At 38.3% G+C, this 21,198-nt stretch overlaps 1 protein-coding gene across 1 annotated transcript; it reads right to left on the reverse strand.

The window, feature by feature from the left end:
* Positions 1-8,709: 8,709 nt before the first annotated feature.
* On the reverse strand, positions 8,710-11,538 carry LOC136813562 (uncharacterized). The gene has a single exon (XM_067070069.1). The coding sequence runs from the start codon at positions 11,536-11,538 to the stop codon at positions 8,710-8,712; it is 2,829 nt and encodes a 942-aa protein (XP_066926170.1).
* Between the last annotated feature and the right edge of the window lie 9,660 nt (positions 11,539-21,198).

Raw genomic sequence — 21,198 nt, forward strand, 5'->3', positions numbered from 1 at the left:
CGTCAGAAATAAAAACACTGATTTCAAATTCCAAATAACTTTTTCCTATTGGAACCCCACTTATATAGAGAAGAGCATATTCCACAAGAAAATCCTTCAAAAATTCTTCAACACCGGCTATGGTTCGCTTTCCTTTGCCATGCCATAATGAAATTGTAAATACTGGAAAATTCCCAAATATCCCTGAATTAGCCATACTTAATCTGGAGATGACTTAACAATAGCACACGATATATATTAACAAGAAGAGATATCTTTGATGTAGATCTACATAACGATTCTCACCGATATATTAACAAGAAGAGATATCTTTGATGTAGATCTACATAACGATTCTCACCGATGACTCTTTGTATGCCTTTAGAAATTCCCAGGTAAATGAAATCACCTGCGCGTTATTCAGGTATTTGTAAATTGCGTCGTGTTTTTAAGACAGTTTGGGTACACTTAGGTAAAGATTTATATCTCTTCTCTTAAACAGAGTTAATAGTCCATCACTTGCATTTCTTGTGATTTTGTTTAGCAAAATCCATTCCGCAAGTTTTTCTTTGAAAATAAGGCTCCTCCTCAGGTTCCTCAATAGGTTTTTGCTCTTGAACTGTCTTGTCTGTTCAAGGGAATCTAAATTGCGTAACTCTTCTAAATTTTTATCTATATGTACATACGAGTGGCTATGTTTGATGTTCTTAAAAGCAAACCACTAGCAGGACCGTTGCGTACATACCAGAAAAAGTTGGAACAAGTTTAAAGCCTAGCTTCAATTCGCAGTTATAATCAAAGAGCTTGGATAACTCACCATCGACAATCAGACGCTAGTGTAGAGAAGTTTGATAAGATTCATTAGCTTCGGTGGGCAGCCGATTTTCTCCAAGATTCGTAAAAGTAATTGACGGTTTTTTGGTTAAACATAAATTTAAAGACATAACATTTTTTCCAAGCAAATACGCGTTTAGATTAAAAATCAATTTTCAGTAATGGGTGAAGTTTTTCGACTGATTGAATTTAGTTTTACTGTGTTTGCTTGAACGATTGACATTGGTTTTACTGTGTTGGTTCTAATAATTTGAAATTCGTGAGAGTGAATTTGATTGTACGGTTTGTTTAACGTTTGGTGTCTCAACGATGGATACTTAGTGCCTGTGTTGTTTGGGTAGGCTGCTCTTGTACCTGTAATGATGTGATCGCGAATGAATTGTCTGATGAAAGAACCAAGAGTCTATGTCCAAATTTTTTGATTCGGGAGATAAACTAAGCGATAATGATGAGCTGAGCAACAGTGGCGAGCCAAGCGATTTTGGCGAACGTGATGGTAGAATAAGATCTATATATGATGTACACATTGTACATTGGTTTCTTTCAAACTCTTTCCTTGTGTCATATGCAATGAAGAACTGAATTTCTCTGTGACTTTCCTTTTCTTTCTAACAGCTTCATGCTCAATCTCGATATACAGTCGCTCATCTGTGACCAATTCATATAGGCTTTGAGAAGAAGTCCTTAGAAAGACACTTGTTATCAAAAATAGAACGAGACCTACAAAAATTCCCTTCATATCATTCAAACTATTTCAATATCAATTTTATTTAGGTTTTTAATGGTATTCACCCTGATGACCTGTTTTTTGCTTTATTTCGATATGTTGATTAAGTAGATTAAACATGGATATATATGGACTAGGTCACAGTTTGCTTCAGAGCAAACTGGTGCGACCGCCGGATTGGAGACAGACCGGCATCTCTAACTGGAAAAAATGTCAACAGTAAGTCATTTTTTTCCATACGGAAACACCCGAAAATCCGGAACTTGCCACTACCACGTGTGACGTCCTATTACACGCAAAAGTAGAGGGTAAATTAAGTTTTTTTTTGTCGGGTGTGACCGCTAGAAATTAAGTTATGGATATCAAGTCAAGAATTCCAGTCCTTATTATCCCAAAGCAAGAAGTTAATAGAAAGAAAGAACCAATTTTGCCAGTTAAGGGCTGAAATCTAATGGATTTTGGTCTGAACAAGGTGCTTTGCCTCGGAAATTAGCCAAATATAACGTCTATAATGTTTATGCGAGGAATTAGCCAACTTGTAACCACAAATTTTGCACCAAATTATCTAAATCAATTTAGCTAGAAAAAAATCAGATTCAGTAAAATTGGAAAATTGACCTGTAAAATGCATAATTTGGGTGGTCTCGGTAACTGATTTTGAAGTTCAGTAGGCCTTATTGGAAAATAAAGTAAAAATTTGAACTACCTTCTTTGGTAATGCGATGAATGTTAAGTAAAATATCTTTCAATAAAATGGTTTTCTTGAGAAGTAAAATGCTATCCATCAACAAAACAACAAAATAAATTTATAGCTGGTTTAAACTCAAAATCTTTGCTTTTGTTTATAATATATTGGCACCCTGGCCTAAATAGTTTTTTGTTTTTATAAAGTGTAAGAACGTAAGAAAAAGTTTTAATGGGCATCTGAATAAGAATTCTTTAAAATGAAAAAGAAAAATGTATGAAAAAAAGATTGATTTTAACCCGTCCAGCTCCAAACTACCTGTGTAGAAAATCGTGTTTCCGCCTCCCAAAGTTATTTTAGTGGTAGATAATCTGCTTGAGGTGCAAAAAGATGATGGTACAACGCAACGAAAAGGAGGCTTTGTAAAGATTTGTTAGATTTTCGAAGATTTCTTTGAAAAGTCAATCAAAAACTTCTTGTGACTGCAGCTCGAGTCGTTATCAACCAAAAATTCTCTTGTGCAATTCATTCGTGTGTATTTATTTGTGCATACCAGTGCTATGGTCCAATTTTGCCCTACAATTCATACAAGGCAAAAATTGGTCCACTTTGATGGATTCAATTGTTGGTGAAACCAAAACTTAATTTGACTGCTGCTCTTCAGTGTCTGGGCGAAATAAAGATTTGTCGTGCTGGATATTTTGATCTTCAAAAAAAACAAAAAACAAAGGGGAGTGCCAAAATCGGTCGCCAGAGTGAGATGATCGTCGACTGTCCTGGCTGTTACATTAGCAAGTTGTAACATCGTGTCTTCTCTGATAACCTCGATCATGGCAGACCAAATACGAATCTCCATTGATCTGGTTCCATCAAACAGCAGTGCCCTTATCATTCGGTCTGACTTTTAACGACCATCTTTTAAGTAGGGTACATCTTTGGTTTCTGACATAACTTTGATCTTCCCTTTGCCAGATATCACCAAACCATCTTCGTTAATAGTATTAAGTGGAACCTCATCACAACATTTATGAACCGGCCGGGCTGGAACTGCTGGGGTTGAAAAACATCAAATCGTCCGACTCCAAGACCATTTATCTGTAATAATACTTTATTATGAAAGCCATCCACAAATCGCTGCCGGACAGCTCGAATCTGGCTATGGTTGCTGACGATTATTTTGTGAAATCAGTTTGGGAAACTTTGAAATGGACTGTAAAGTAGTTTCTGCTGTTCATTTGGTATGCACGAATATCCAATGATATCTGAAAACTGAATTACTAAGAACAAGTAAATAGAACGATGGAAACTTAACATGGCCATTCTTGGTCTAAATGTAAAGGGCGGGGTGAGTGTTGGGGCACTTAAGTATCGTAACATTTTGGCAGGCAAAAACATGGTTTTGGACTTGGGGCACTAAAATCAGATAGGAAGATGCTTCTGATCCATCAGGGTGTAGGTGGGAAAAAGTTAAAACAGTTACCTTTGGAATTTGTTGGTGTTCTCGGTGATTTAAATGGACTAGCTTCATTTAATGATTTAGTAGGAGTGTCATAACCAAAGGCAGTCGCAGCAGAGTGTTTGAGAGATAACGATGCTTCAAATCTTAGGGGCGTGTAGCAATTATTGGAGGCAGCAGACTGTCTTTGATGTGGTGATGCTGGTGCTGAAAGCAAAATAATTCTTAGCTTTTACAATAATAAAATAATAATAAAATCATAAAGATAGAAAGAATTACATTTCTAGTGAAGTGTGAGGAAACAAATTACTTTTATTTCTTGAAAGGTTTCAATGCAACTTTTGAAGACTTAAATAGTTAAAATCGATTTATTCCTTACTTTTGTAAATCTGAATCTTAAATTTCAATTGATTCATCCTTGGAAGGTTTTTTGTCGTCTTGTTTTCTCTCGTTTATGCCTTTCACAACCTCATTGTTTTGATTTTTCTTTTTGGAATTCGATCCTGTCACTGAAAAGTTAAAAAGTTGTTCATAGATTTAAAGATAAATTCTTCAGTCTTTTATTTTCATTACTTCTATGGAGGAAACTAGTGCTTCTTGAAATTGCAGTAAGTCTCTCAAATGGTATTGGATCTATAACCGAGTCTAAATTTCTAACACTTGACAAAGCAACATATGTTAGACCTGGAGATTTTTCAGACTTTCCTAAATTTATCCATCTATATATTAATAGCCGTAGTCTGTATGTCTGTTTTCTGTTTTCTGTCTGTGTGTCACTTTCGATTTCACAAGCAATGTTTTGTTCTCGATAAGTTTGTTTTGATTGACGGATCGGATAAAACCTGGTTTAGACTTTTTTCAGCCTTTGTTTCGAAATTTAAGGCCCATCTACATTTAGCAATTTTAATTTATGCCCAGCTTTGCCTGACCCCGATTTTTCTCTTTTCGAATGTATTTAACGATCGTATTTTATTAATGACATTCGAATTCTTTTCAAAACAAAACAAGTTTCTTTTATAGAAAAGAACATTTCAAATGTAAATCAAAACATAAAAATTAAAAAGTTTGTCGAACAATAACAGCATTCAAAGGTCGATCAAAAGCAAGAGAAGAAATTAGGCCATCTCTTTCTTCATATAAAAACATTCAAGTGGTGATACTGTTAAAAACTGTGTACGTCATTTTACATGTTTAAATTCGAAAAGTTATGACAAGGGTTTAAAAAAAGCAATTTAGAATTGACTTATTTATCTTTTTAAATCTGATAAAAACAAAGTTGCACTATTCTTTGTGGCTTTCCCGCTTTTTCTTGAAGAATTCTCATTTCTACATTTTACTCCTTTTTACCATAATATTTTCTCAAATTTTCTCAAACTGGGCGGAGTATTTAATGCGAGCGAAGCGAGAAAAAGATCTCCGGTGGAGGGTTAGAGTCAGACTTTGAAGATATATTTTAATTCATTTGTTGATCATTTTTTTAAGCCAGCTTCAACATCCAATGGACTTTTAGTGCGTTCAGCTACAGCTTAACCGGCGTGCAACGCCGGGTACCGGCTAGTGTTTTGTTAATAGTTAAACCTTGTGATTTGTGGATGGTTATTGCCCAGGCTAACTTTAGTGGGAATTGAGTTCTTTCATATTGTGATCCACAGGTGTCTGAGGTACCACTGCAAGGAGGAATGGGAACTAATTTAGGTACAGATTCCGAAAAGGAAAAAATTCACTTCTAGTTTTGAGATCATCAAAATAATTCCACCCAGTATCAAAGGCAACTGCAACTGAAAAGTGTGCCCCATAGGCATCCTTGTGTCACAACTATTACATTTAACATTTTTGAATGAGCTATTTGGACTGTACAGTCTCAAGGGCCAATTAATTAAATGCTCAATTTCACTTATGTACTCTGGTCTCCCGAATAGACGGTCCGAATAAGCAGGGGATAGGAAAACTTTCTAAATTCTAATAAGCGGGGGGTGGGGACGGAATAAGAGGGAGTAATTTGAATACAGAATTCTTTTTAACTGGCATCAATTTCAACAACAAAAAAAGGCAAATGAACACGTAAAATAAGAACCAATACTAACAAAAAGGAAAATTTAACAAGTTTAAGGTCTATCTACACTGTAATAAAATATTGAATTCCTCAAATTTAATCAGCGGGGGGAATGGATTTTTTTTCTCTTAACAATTAGCGGGGGGACGTCTATTAGTCGAGAGTAATGCACAAATATGAAGAATCTTCCAGTATTAAATGTTGAACAGTTTTGTCAAGTTTCATTAAAAGAATAAGATGTTATGAATAAATATTTCTCAAGATCATTATCAACAGCAAAAACTCGCTCTCGAAAAATATTTGAAAATTGTGCATTACAATTTCTGGCGACAAAAGATATGCAGTTTTCAATAACGTAATCCAACAGATTTTGCCTTAGATGGAATGAAGGTAGTGGTTGGTTGAGTGCGATAAGTCTAGCTGATGCTGAATGCATGAAGCCTGGTACTTGTCACATGTGTCCAGCAGCAAATTGCTGAATGTACCAGTACGAGGTTTCAGATTCCTCAAAACGGGTAGTAATGTATGGAAAACCAGTTGGATAAATGAATCAATCGGACAGCTGTACACGCCAGGAGTAGATTTCACGGAATTTTCAAGATGGAAGCGCATAGTTTGCATATATCAAGCTTCATTTATTAGTTACTTTCATATGTTGCAAAACACTCCAAAGAATAGATTAATAAAATAAATAATTACTTTTGCAGCAGAATTCTTCTTTGGTCTTCTCGTACCCTCTCACAAAGATGCAAAAGAATTTCTTGAAAGCCGTATCCAAACTTAACTCCACGCGGAAATATAAATTTCGTGGTACTACATTAGAGCGAGGTTACAGGAAGGTTACAAAATTACAGATATCTCCTTAATATTTAGCCACCTAAATGGTAGCAGTAACTATGACTTTCAGTTACTTTCACTTTCGTTTTCAACACAGTCAACCTTTCGACACCGTACCATGGACACAACGGTAAAAAACCTTCAGGCGGTCAAAAATTGATACCTTCCTTGTTGTTTCCTAATTGTCAATTGCTTCATTATTGTACAAACCTAGATTGAAAATCATTTGGTCTGCATTGCCTTTAATGGAATTCCTCTTTTGAAGAAAACATTTGTACCTTTAACAAGGAGTTCCCTCAAAGTTGTTGTTTCATTGACTTTTTGTAGCTTCCTCACACCCCCTTTGGGTCCTCTAACAGATATGTACTTCTGGTTTTTGTTGGAGTAGTGCAACCAGCCAATCTCTATTGTTCTTTTTCCTGATTTATTGGGTGTTCTTGATCTAGCTGCTTCTTTCATAACTCGAGTAAGTTCCTGATTTGGGTTTTCATTAACTAATGGCATGCAAAATTTCTTTAAATTGATGATACTGTCTTGCTTCTTTAGCCCTGAAGCGTTTAGTTGTTTTGTGGATGCGTTCCAAACAGGTTATTTATCCATCTATTGTTAAAGTATTATTATTAGTATTAGTATTTCATTCTGTTTACGATAAGTGTGCAGTCTTTTTTCTTTTGCTTCTAACTTTTGAAGGAATAAAAATTTGATATCATTGGAAAGATATTACTTAGTAGAATGATTAAAGTATGCACTACAAAAACCCGAGTATTCTTAGAAGTAAAAAAAAACTTATCAGAAGCAAAGATTTACTTCAGATAAGTAATATTTAATTTGTCTGTATATTGAAACATTTTTACCCTTTAGAAGTAATACTTGTTAGAAGTAATTTTAATTACTTATTACTAGTAAATTAAAGCCGGATCATTGCAAACGCTCCACGCAATTAACAAAAAAATATATATTTTTGTAATGAATATAATAAAACAATCCTTATGTAAAATATAAACTAAAATTTATGTTGTGTAAATATGTATGATGCTAAAATCATATTAACCTTAGGGGAAAGAATTTTCAAATCTTAAAACTTCTTTCCCAGTAAAGTATCTATAAAAAATGTTTAACTATAAGAATGTTTGGTGATAAATTTATCTTGGGGCGCTAACGTAAATATCTAATAAAAACTTTTCTTCGTAAATTTAAACGATGCTACAATAAGCATAACTTAATTAAGGGAAGAAATTTTGATGGTATTTAGTTTTGCAAAATTCACCAATTTTGAATTTCTTCCCTTAATCAAATAAAAGAATGCTTGATAAATGTCACGAGGCACTTTATCACGTAACCCTAAGGGAATTCGCGGTTGATGGGATTTTCTCGTAAATATATAGGCTATTTTTGTCTAGAAAAGGCAAATTTAGGGCTTAAATATTTTATGAAGAGCGGTGTTTTGCGGAATTTAATTTCGCGGATGACAAAACCGGGAAAATTTCTTCCCTTAAGGTAGCTAAACTTTTTTATTATTATTATTATGTCAGAGTTTTTACAGTTAGGCACACACTGGGCCTCTAACCCGCTCTTCTTATAATCATGTTGTTTCTGTCGTAAATTTCTTGAAAAAGAGTTTAGTGCTACGTTAATAAGAAAGAAAGTGACTATAAAACCATGTGTATCTGGTCTGAACGTAAAGTTATATTATAATGATCATAGCTAGGTCCGCCCTGTTTACAAAAGCGTGTGATCGTAAAATGCCGGTAGCCGACAAATATAAACAAACTAAATAAAGATGGCCGCAATATGTCTTCTTCTTCTCTCTCCTTATTTAGAAAGCGAAAATAAAAATCGTAAGGTAATAGTTCCGACCAATGTTAATCAATGGCCCAACAAAATATAGTATATATCAAACAAAGGGAACAATGTGACAAGTCACAACGTTTGTACATGACAAGTCCAATGCTTGTAACTTCAAATAGAAGACGAATGAATAAGTAATCAAACACACGAGTCCAATGCAATATAACGTGTGAAGAGGTTTAAAACCATACAACATAAGAAACATATGTCAACAGTTCAACATGACAAATATAACGTAAACAAAGCGTAAATGAAGTGTGTCAACAGTTCAACATGACAGTAAACAATAGCTAGTATCGAACGTAATCATCCATCCATTTTGGAGGATTTCTGGATCGTTGTGGTCTTGAGTTAGTTGGACCCTCCACAGGGGTCGGAGAGGTCCCATCATCATCGACAGCGGTGGCTGAGGGGTTGACAAGAACCGACGGGGGATCCAAAGGTTGGGTTGGGGACGTAGGCGTTGGAACGTCTTGATGGTGCATTGGAGTTGGTAATGTATCCGCTGTGGGGACGACGGTGGAAGGTTGGTCTTCTTCACCTGGTGGAGCCGGAGACGGCTGGAACTCAGGAATGGGGATGTGAAGCAGTTCGCTACGGTGAACTTTGTAGGTGGAGTTGCGAAGTTGATCACCACTAAACTTCTTGAGGTGATACCAAGGACCTTCTCTGTGAGCAACGAGGTAGCGGGGACGTGACTGAGTTTTATTTCGTTCAGCTTTGACATAGACAATGGCACCTTCTGGAATGATTGATTCTGGTTCACTAGATGCCTTGCGGTTGTTGAAGAGGTTTGTAGCAAGTCTACGGTGATGTTGGTCAGCTATGAGTTTACGGTCCTCGAGGGGCAGCTGTTCGCCGGTGAATTGATCTCTTTGAGTTAACATCTCCCTGGAGGATAATCCAGAAAAACGAACTCTGGAGTTGAGGTTAGCGACGGCAATACCGAGGGTGGATTCATTGAGGCAGACCGAGTTGCGATCGATCTTTAAAAGTTCATCTTCTAGCTCTTGTACAGCTTTTTCTGCAACAGGGTTTTTGTTACAGTTCTTAACCCTACCGATCTCAATAGATAAGCGTTGACTCGCGAGGATACTGTCATTGACAAGCTTGTTGAATCCAGGTGCGGGATCCGTTCTGATGATTGCAGGAGGTCCATCAAGGGGACGGAGACCGATGCAAAGCCGGATCAAGCCGTTGCGGAGCTCGGTGTGGTCTTCTCCAGCAATGATGCACGCTGAGGTGTGGGAGGTGACTGTTTCACGTACAAGCAGTATCTTCTGACGGAAGCGACGTATTACATCGGATGCAAACGAAATACCAACGGTTGTCGGGGGATCACTTGTGGTTGCAGGTGGGGACGATTTGCTCATCTTCTTCAGTGACGTACACGTATGGCAGTTGTCGTTGACGTTTCGAATTGATGAGTCGAGATCAAGTGCGAAAAAGTAGCGAGCGGTGATCTGTTTCAGCTGGAACGGAGAGGGATGATTAAGTTTAACGTGTAAGGCAGTCAGGAGTCCAGGGAGGACTTTCCTGGGGACGACAATCTTCTCCTGGACTGGTGCGAAAGGTTCTCTGTGAGGAACGACGAGAAGTCCATCCTTCGAAATGGTACAGTGCTGAAGGTAACGTTTGGTGTCGTTGATATTGGTGAGCTTCTTGGAAGGTCGGGTACCTTGTTTCAAATGAGAGTGGCAGCGACGTAGATCAGGGCAATCGGACTGTAGAGAATGCCAGGTGGGACGGCTGATGAAAGGCATCTTTGAGTTGCCGTTGAATATGTCGTCGACGTTAATTTTATTGACAGAAGCACCTTGCATTTCATTGACGAACGAACAAACTTGGCATTTAGGTTCATGACACTCCAATGCATTGCGACATGCAAAGTCTGAGGGGATGTTTGATGTGCCTGAAAGATGTTGAATTTGTACGTTAAAACGGCTAGCAACAGATAAGAATGTTGTTACTCTGCTACTATGTGAAAATTGTCCTTTTAAAAGTCTCTCGTATGCCTTAACGCATGGATCACTGTCAGTTAAAATACAAGTTGGATGGTGTGACTGGACGACGAATGGGCTAAAATGTTGGATAGAAGCAGCAATACTTAAGGCTTCTAACTCACACGGGATCCAAAGGGTTTGTCGTTCTTTGATCTTTGTACTGTAGTAACCAGCGATTTTGATGTCGTTGTTGCGCTGTACATAGAGTGTAGCACCGAGACCTGGGTGTTTGACGGCACCGTCTGTGACTAGCCAAAGTTGATCGGAGGGTTTCGGGATGGTGATTGACTCAGAATTGTGCAGGTGGTTTTGGGATGCTCGAAAGACTTCGTTGGATTCGTCTGTCCATTCAATGTTTTCACTGGATGTCCTTCCCGCTACAAGACGTTCCAGTGGTGCAAGGTATGTTGAACAATTTGGTACGACTCTGGAGATAAACTTGTATGCACCAAGGTACGATCTAAGTGACTTGACGGTGGAAGGGCGAGAACAGGTGGTGAGCGTAGAGATGCGGTGTGGGGATGCACGTAGTTGGCCTGAGGACCAGACCCATCCAAGAACTGTGGTTGACTCGGGTGCGATTATGGTTTTCTTTGCGGATAAAACGAGACGATTTGCTGACAGTTTTTGTAATACTTTATCCCAGTTACTGACAAGTTCGTCTGGGGTGTCACCTCCACAATAGAGGTCATCAGCGACTTTGGCAACGATGCCATCTTGGATGAGATCGCCAAGAATTCTCGATAAAAGCTCCTCAAGAGCGGTTTCGGAACCGGGCATGCCCATGGCGCTTCTGGTGTACACACGAACACCTTTAAAAGGGGTGACTATACCGCAATACTTCATGGATTTCTGATCAAGAGGGATTTGGTAGTAAGCTTGTGTTAAGTCAGTCTTTATAATATATTTCCATTGACCAATCGATTGAAGGGTGCTGTTAACGTCTGGCATTAATGTTGGAGGTGGCTTTGAGTAACGTGCGACTTCTCCAAATGAGGTGACAAGGCGGTGTCCCCCTGACGGCTTTTTGACCAAGAAAGAGGGGTTTAGATACTCAGGAACAATGTTTACTTGCTCTGCTTGGCTTTTGAAGTACTCCAAGGCGTTCAAGTTCATCACATTTTGCTTGTAGTTCGACAAGCTTATCTTTCGCGTATTGAGGTACCTTCCCTTTTCGTTGGGGAGGTTCTGTGGGACCTATATTGACGGTGGCTTTAATGGGACCAGATGCTCCGTTATAGCCTTCGAAGTCTCTGGTGAAAACAGATGCATGCTGATGGTGGAGTGCTCTGAACTCTTCGCAAATCTCAGCTGGAAGTTGGTGGTCAGGGTCAACTTCGATGGATTTGGTTTGGTCTGCAGGGTGTCGGTCGAGGGTGGCGTGCTCGGATGGCTTGTCTCATGGTGGTTTTCGGGGGCATCAGCAACACGGTGGATTTGGGCAAATTGTTGATTCTTCTTTAAGACTTTGGGGGTAGAGGTGTTATTGAAGATGCGTATTTTTCCATTAATTGCTTGGGTTATCGTCGGGGATGGCCAAAACGGTTCACTGCTGTTAATACGAGGTTCGAGTGCGAGGTCCTCACTTTCTAAATCAGATGGGACTGGGAGATCGATAAAGTCACCTGGCCATATAGTTGTGGCTGGAGGTTTGAGTACGTATGCACGGGCTCTACTGATGGTGGGTGGTTTGTGGTCGGTGAGAACCTTGGGCTCGTTGTAGGTTTGGATAGACCCATCACTAAAGATAACTTGGTTTCGGGCTGGACGAATCGTGATGTCATTGCTGTTGAGGAATGGCATACCGGCGAGAATTTCAACATCAAGGCTTTCTACTACTAAAGCATTAAGGGTGAACTGTTTGTTGTTGTACGAGAGTAGAAGCTTAGTTTCTCCTTTAATGTTCAACGGAGACTTTCCATCGGCTTGGAAAGCTAGCTGGTTGCTTTTGATGATAGTAGCACCAATCTTATGAACGGATGACTCACGGATCATATTTGTCTCTGCACCAGTGTCTAGAGTTACTGTCAAACGATTGTGTTTGTAATACATATCAACAGTGGGTGAAAGACTGACTTGTACTCTACGTGTAGAGGGAGTGAGCGTAACAGCTGAAACGACAGATTCTTCATGGTTTATTGACGTAAAGTCACATTCCTCCTCGTCTTCTAGGGAACCAATAAGTCTGGCTTTAGCGATAAACTTTCTGTCTGATTCAGGTAGAAATTGGCATTTACTGAGGTAATGGTTAGAGGGGCGCTTTGCAGCGAAGCACAATGGACAAGATGGTTTCGAGGATGACCTGTTGCTGGTTCGGGGCCGGAACTTGGACGACATCGTTCTCATAACTCTGGCATCGTCATTCGTCTGGATAGAATCAAGTAACGAATCCATAGCTTGGGAGATTTCCGGTTTGATGGATGCGAGGGTACGTGATCTCAGTTCGGTACCATATTTTTGCTTGACCAGGCCGGGAAGATCCTTATTGGTGAGGTGGAGCCATAACAATACAACGAGGTTCTCCAGGGTTGGTGAGAGGTCTTCCTCCTCGGTTATGTCCTCACCGTGGTGACTTAAGCCGCAAGCCGGGTGGAGAAGGCTGTCTTCGACAAACGCCATAAGTCTCTGATACAGATCCTCGGGTCTTTCGTCGGGTTTGAGGGTAATGTTGATGAGGTCGAGGAAGTGAGCCCCTGTTGCCTGGAAGCCATAGTGAGCACGAATGGCTTGCCAGATACCTTCAACGGAAGTACAGTTCTTTGTAATAGTGTTCCTGGAGATGACTGGACAAAAATTAGCGATTTGTCCCAGCATAAGTTCGAGCTGTGCAGCCTTTTGTGCTGCTGTTCTCCGGTTGGGGACATCTTCAGGGTCGTTAACAAATCCTCTGAGTGGAGTGGCTCTGGTCTTCTTAAGCCAAGTGGTGTTTGGTAATAGAAACTGAGCAAAGCTGGCATCAAGGGACAGAATATACATGAGGTTCTGCCTCCAGCTTTCGAATGAAGTAATTGTCTCTTGACGAGTAAGGGACCATTGTTTTGGTGCCCTGTTCACAGCCATAGCTGGATTTGACGTGGAAAACTTGAAAGTGTATGTCTTCAAGCTTCTCTGTGTTGTTTGTGTAGTGGCTAAGTTCGAAGCCTATCACCACGTTAATAAGAAAGAAAGTGACTATAAAACCATGTGTATCTGGTCTGAACGTAAAGTTATATTATAATGATCATAGCTAGGTCCGCCCTGTTTACAAAAGCGTGTGATCGTAAAATGCCGGTAGCCGACAAATATAAACAAACTAAATAAAGATGGCCGCTAAGACTATCTCTCACTTCCATATATGACTCTTGTCTTTTTTTTTTCGATTTTTTCTTTTGCTTTATGGTGCCATTATTATCTCGCGCTCTTTCCTTGAAAAATCGTCCGATGCTCTGAAATCATCTTTATTTAGTTTGTGGGCTGATGCAAGGATTCTAATCCTTTCCTCTTCACTCTTGAGAGTAACTTTTAATGGTCTCCATCGTTCATTTGTATACATTTCATCTTCACGAGCACCTATGCGTTCTACCTTGATTATCGTCACATCGAAACCAATTTGTTTTTTCAGCATTTTTTCTATAAAATCTTTGTCACGAACTCGTTGCTCTTCTTCGTCCTCGTGCTTGTTTTCACCTAAATCATGATGTTGCACTCTTTGTAGATCTTCTTTGGTGACTTATGCATATGATTGTTCTTTTTGTTTATGTGTTGTTGAGCTGTGTTTCAGATCGTTTGTTGTTCTGTTCTTTGTTGACGTCTTTTTTATTCATTAGCTTCTTGACTTTCCTTTCTAGAGAGGTATTCTCTCTTTGCAACTTATTTTCAATACATGATGTTCATCTTTATCTGCTTCTTTCGTTGTTACTGCGAGCTTTTTGTCTGCTTGTTTTAATCCTCTGAAGTAAGAGTGGCGTTATTGTAACACAATTTCAACATTCGAAGCGCGGGCCATTATATTGCAGATAAAGCTGAATCTGATAGGCCGGGAGCTCAGAGCAAACATAATGTTAGTCTATCACGTCTCCTACATTGTAAGGTGTCGTTATCTTCGGAAGGGGTACTAGGGTTGCGAGCTGACAGGGGGTGCCGCCCGACTTTCGACCCTCGGACCCTTACCGGGACTAAAAAGGAGAAAACAAAGGAAAATTTTGTGAATTTTACGACCCTTACCGGGACAAATTTGACAAAATTTCGATCTTTCTGGGGTAAAAAGTCGAAATTTTCCTATTTCTCCTACCCTTAATGGAACTGAAATTTGATTTTCTTATTTTTCTGACCTTTAGCGGGACTTTTGGAAATCCAAAGAAGGTGCCCTTGAGGACAGCAAATACCGTACCCTCTATTTGCCTAAGTACCCCTCCCCGGTGTTATCTGCTATGATGGTGTTTGTTAAACAGTTATTGGGTGTGCATCCATAACTTTGTTGAATTTCCTTGTTAGAATTTTCGTTGATTTCCGCCATATTATTGCATTTTCAGCCACTCAAATTGTAAAATTATAAGTGAGTTGTATAAATTTTCTTTAAAATGTTTATTCCCATGAAATTGGTTTGCATAATAAGGTGAAACAAAATAAAACTGTCGCGTTTTATTTCTTGTTTACTCAAACAGCTCGGTGTGTCTGGTAAGAAGTTCTTCGGGTGCTTTACTGTCACCCTGTCACCAAAGACCATTCCACTGCATAATTGTTAAAGCGACTTCGATATCTTTGGGATTTAACAAAATATAAGATAATATCAGATAATCATGATGTACGTAGAAAGAGCTTAGGTAACAAACGAATGCCCGGGAAAGACTGTCTGTCTCAAACAAGACATTTTTGTTAATGACCAAGGTTACCGGTATTGACGACTCTATCTTGGTTTCAGAATCTTCATGACTCTGAAACATTTAGAAAGAGATAGTTAAAACTTTCTTTCACTTTCTTTTATTATCCTTTACGCAAGGTTTTTTATAATCAAAGTCTTTGAGTTCATTGAGTACCTAATCATACAAATATGATAGTATTCTGATTTTAGAAAAAAAGCATGAAAGAAACATAGAAAATCAATCAAATTTTCTCACTCGGAAAGTTGTCCTCAATGAATTTTGCAAAGCGTGATCCCCCCGTGATCTGCCAATCATGTTGTTTACAAAGTACCACGCCCTTTCCATGAGATATAGCAACAAAAAAGTTAGCCATTGCTGCCTTACTTTTCACCTTTGGTTGTGATCGATAATCCTTCTCTTGGTTACCATGGAAGAGACTGCTTGTGCTTAAGCGTATGGGTTTGTGCGATGAGCAAAACCGACTCCGTCAAAATAAAACGTTTTGTTTTTGGTCCAAAAATCATTCGGGACGTTCTTCATTGTCCGAGCAAACTTCAAGCGCTTTTTCAATTCCTCTTTTGATAGCAACTCTTTCTTACCACTCTGACTGTAACAATAACCATGCTTGCGTAAAACTCGGTAAATAGTTTTCAGCGAAAAATTGGTCAGCCCAGGTTTTTCTCGTATTTTCCTGGCAGTACAAGAAGCTCTTTCTGATCTAAGGCGATACAGAGTTCTAATAATTAAACGTTCATCTCCGAGACTCAAGACCCTTGGTTTCCCAGGGTTGGCTCTTCTTGCATCTCTCGGAATGTATCGTTCACTTGTAGCATGTCGGTAAATGGATCGTCTTAAACCAATTTCTTGATTTAAAGCTCTAAGAAATGCACTTGTTCTGATTTTTCTTATTTGTTAAGTCTGAAAAGAAATAAACACAAATTGATATTAGTAAAAATAGTAATGACAGCGATTGATTTTCATTGTTTACCGTTCATGTGCACACATTTGTATTGTTATAATTTATACGTAGGACTAAAGGCTAGATAAGATTGTACAATTTCTTTTGTAAGCAAACAATAAGTCAAACATAAAATGTCCCTTGAAAAAAAATACAGAAGTTCACCACCATGAAATATTCCAGAATATTCTCAGACAATCTGTGACTAAATATTGTGGCAAGAATTCCCTTCCCCCTAGTACCAATGTTGATGGGTGGAAAGGTTGCCACTATGCTCAGAAAAAGCTCACATCAACACTGATATTAGGGGGGGAGGAATTTTCCAAGAAATTGCCACATATTTAGTCACCGATTGTAGATTGGGATAAATTTTCTGCTTAAAATGTTGTGAGGTAGGGTGAACCTATAGGTTACAACATGTTTTAATATTTGTTACAGTTGTGATAAAAAACTTGAATTTATGAAAAGTATTTTATCAATATATTAGCAAGAAATATAAACACGACTACATTACAAATATTTTACACATCAATTCTCCTAATTAATAATAAATAGTTATTGATAAACTCTTCGATCATGGGGTTTTCGTCAATTTCAACAATACCAGTCTCATTGTTTAATGTCTTGAAAAGAGTTTGATTTTGGAATGTCTTTTCGAAAAACTCTTGAAACACACAATTATTTTGAACTGACTCTAAACGACTGTGAGAAGGTTCAGTTTTTCTTCACAATCAGTCTATGGAATGATTTCCATTTCTGTTGAAGTTTTTTCGTTGCAAGACGAGAATTCAGAAATATCTTCACTAGAAGAGGGAAAATCTGAGATATCGATTGAACTATCAGTCATGTCTGCAAATTTCCAACACTGAACACGAGAAAGAGGTCAAACCTACTTATAAGCATTCCTCGTGTGAATAAAAACCCTCTTGAGGCTGTTACTTTTAAAAGATTAGATTACATTGTTCTCAAAAACCATATTTTATGAAAATATTAGGTACAATGTAGTTTTCTAAATGCTGCACTTCCTGCTCTCACTCTCAGAGAATCTCTAGATCGAGATTCATGAAATTTAAGTGCCTTGTCCTTAAAAATTAAAGAGGTTTTACCATATTTCTTGATTCTCTCACTAAAAGAACGATCTTCTTCAGCAGTAAACTTAACGTTTTTACAAGCCTTACTGTTCGTTTCTGAAACATCGGCTTGCACATTTTTCTCATCAATTTGAGATTCAGTAATCACCAAATCCATTGCATCATCAGCCTTCAACTACAGGTTGATAAGGGTCATGTGTTTCCATATCCATTGGAATATTTGGTGCAGAGCTACTTGAAGCAGTGTCTGAGATGATTTGTTGACTTTTCTAAAACTTCACTGTCGTATGTGAGATCAATGTTACTGAACAAATGTAGCAAATTTCCATTTTGTGCAGAACGTGATGTCTCTTTGTCCATACACCTTTTGCCCTCGATTGCAAAAACTCTAGATTGTTTCTTTTTATAATAAATCTTTGCTACTTGAAAACTATGTTGTTGATCCTCAGTAATGTAGTGCTGCTCCTCAAGTGATAATCGCTCACTGCTTTCAGTCTCTACAATCTGTCTTTATCTGGTTGGGTTGATGTATTTACCGATTGCCTCGTGAACAAGCATTGTCATAGATGTTGTTAAAGATTGAAATTGGGTTCCATTGGTCGACAATAGTAAATATTCGCACTGTGGATTTAGACGTGGCCGAATGTGCTCTAAATATAGGTCGATCAATGTCATTACATCATCATCAATGATTTAGTTGTAAAAAATGTACTTTGCAGCAGTTTTGAACTCAGTTTGGTCAATAAAACCACCGTTAGTACGAGCCTTGTTTATCATGGCGACGGTAAGAAATTGAAAAGTCATTGGTCTAGAGCACTTAACTCTCAAAAAAAGAAGTATTGTGATGAGGCGAATTGAAAAAACTAAATCGCCTTTTGCTAACATCCTTGAACCCTCATCTAGGGTGCACTTGTGTATCACTTGTTTGAATGATCGCATATGGTAAGGGATCACTTCCTCCATTTCTTCGATGGATGCCCAACTGTCTCTCGCAATAAGTGTTTCCAAATCAAGATTTCTGTTGCATTCAAAGTTCTCGGCGTAGGTAAACTTCTACGACGGCAAAACAACGTAAAGTGCTATCCGGAACGCCGTGAGATTTTCAAAAATCTACAAAATCATTAATTGCTTTCACTTAATTCACTTAATTTCCATTCTTCTGCTAAAAGTTAAAAAATAAATAAAAATAGAAGTGAAACTCAAGCAGCAATCGACAAATTCCTCAGTTAGATCGTTATCACTTTCGTTATCCCCAATGGTGTGCAAAAAGAATTTCATAGCTCTCTTGGCGATATGCCGGGCATCCTTTCAGTTTTTCCCTCATCCGCAAGAAGTACATAACCATTGCACAAAGCGAAGTCCAAGTCCCTCTTCTCAGGAAAATGCAGGTTTTTCAACTGTTACTGCTTTTTTTTTCGGAATAATTCTCTGTATGTCTTCACGCTTTACTACAGGTTGGTGATCAAAGTAGTACCACGGATATTTGTTTGACACATGTTTTGTCAAACCACGGCTACTTTTGAAGTCGGCATGTAAACAAAGTTTTATAGGGCAGGTAAACAAACCTTCGTTATTTGGACGAATGATCAAGGGTCTTTTCCCGTGAGCTGCGCCTTCTAGAGACTTCCGATTTACACAAAGTCTTCTGTCCATGTCACAGCTCCAAATCTGGAGTGAGTGTTGGATCAGATTTGATCTTTTTATTCACTATTTCAGACATCATTTTACCAGGGGGTTGTTTAGACACCATATAAAATAAACCATTCATGGTTTGTAATCTTTACCTTCCAAATCAAACCAATAGAAATACAACTCAAAGTACCCGCAATAGTTGCATTGTCCAATAGGAACCCTATATTATATGGCATATCTCTGATACGAAGAATACATTTATTGCTCAATCTCTCTGAGGAAAATATAACTTCAGCTTTAATTATGTATAACTTATAAAATAAGTTTATGAAATTTGCTTTGAACATATTTTTTTATCTCTCAAGAGAACACTATTTTTGTCAAGTTTAAACGTGGAAAAGTTCCTTTTAGATGTATCCATTTTAGTCCAACAGTAAAAATGAATCGCGGAATGTACTGTTCAATCTCTTTAGAGACCACAATGTTTTTTGATAGAACACCAAATTAGTATCACATTAATCATGAACGAGTTCTTCTCTATAAAAATGAACAAAGGAACAGTTGAAGACGAAGATGGGATTCGAGATGGGAGACGGAACATTTTAATCATTTCTAAATAAAACATTGAACAATTCATTCATTGAGGAATATTGTGTTCACTGAAACTTTACGTATTCCCAATTCCTAGCTGAATAGAAAAATATACTATTTCAAATTGAAATTTCTTAGTTTATTTCAGCCCTATAAGGGGTGCGATTTTAGAAGCCAAATTTTCGCCGAACGTATGGACTGTTAGATGGGCCAGTAGCAAAGAACAAATTAGTCGACACTGACTGGAAAGAAGCATGGATGGCTATGATAAAAACATCAGTATCAGGACTTCTGATCACAATGTTTGATGCTGACGATTTGGAGTGGTGATAATGAAGGAGCATTCTGCTATCTGCTTCTTCGTGGTCTGATGACAGTTCATTGACCTGCTGGACGTCGAGCTTTTCTATTCCAGGTACCATAGAAAAGCATTTTGAACCATCTGTAATTAGAAGTGTTTTTGATTTGAATGCAGTTGGATAGAAGGTGGACCAATGTTTCCGAAGAAAAGACAGGAGCTCCTCCTTGTTCTCGCCACGTGAAAGGAACTTTTTCCATTGCCTTGGAACTGGTTGAGTTGAATTGATGATTTTGTAAAGCCGAGAGCCACTTGATGCACGCTTTGCACGTTCCAACCCTTTGATGCTCTCTTTGGGATACCGGTCACCAACGAAGTCAATACGGTTAGCAGTAAATGTAGTTGATAACGACATCAATGTTTTGAAGATGCTTCTTGAAAGCTCTCCAAAGGTTTTCGGAGTAGATCTTATGGATTGAACGATAGCCATGGCATCTAAGATCAATGTTGAGCCTGCTGGAACACTTGTCACCAAAGCTTGTTCTCCGACTGGTTTTTCTAGGGATTCCAACAGCTTACTTTTGACGGTTTTCATGATTTTACCATCAATTGTAGCAAGGGGCATAGGGAAAGGTCGGAGGGAGTGTTGAAGAACATCTTTCATGTCCACGTTTCGAGATTGAGCTAAGAGCAAAAGCTTAGCGAATAGATTCTTGGTGTCATTCAATGCTATGATTTCTCCGTCTTTTGATTTTGCTTCGGAAGATCCATCACGTGTGAAGAATTTGACCCCGGAGTTTTCAATCTTACTATGGATGTCTGGAGTCGCTGCTAAGATATTGTTATTGATAAAATCTTTAGCTCTCATTTCGCCAGTTTTCTTCATTTCCTTCATGTGAGAGGCCAAGGAAGATGATGCAACCCCCCCCCCCGTTGGCGATATGAATGAGTTCGTTACAAAGTGTGAAAGGATCCACTTTGTTTTCCATCGTTGCCATTAAAGATAAGACAGCGTGTTCATCCTTGTCCATTCTTGGCTTGTCAAGATCTTTCCGCTTTCTGAATAAATGACATTGAAGATTATCATTAGACCTATATCCAAACCTTACTTTGAAGTTGGCTCCCCTCATTACTGAGTTTTAGAAGTTTAATTAAACCTTTCAAAGTGAACTATAACAAGGACCTTCTTAGTAATCATACTTTGGGTAGAACAGTGATTGCTTGGTAGAACAATCGAGGAACTTGTAAAATATTTGCAATTGATATACCCTAAAATAGGTTTTTAAAAGAAAAATAGTGCCATTATTAGCTTTTATGAACTTCGCGTCCAGCAAATGATTCTGCAGCTTCTTTTATCCATGCTCT

The sequence above is a fragment of the Clytia hemisphaerica genome, unplaced genomic scaffold (assembly GCF_902728285.1).
Source record: "Clytia hemisphaerica strain Z4C2 unplaced genomic scaffold, Clytia hemisphaerica genome assembly, whole genome shotgun sequence".
Lineage (NCBI taxonomy): Eukaryota > Metazoa > Cnidaria > Hydrozoa > Leptothecata > Clytiidae > Clytia > Clytia hemisphaerica.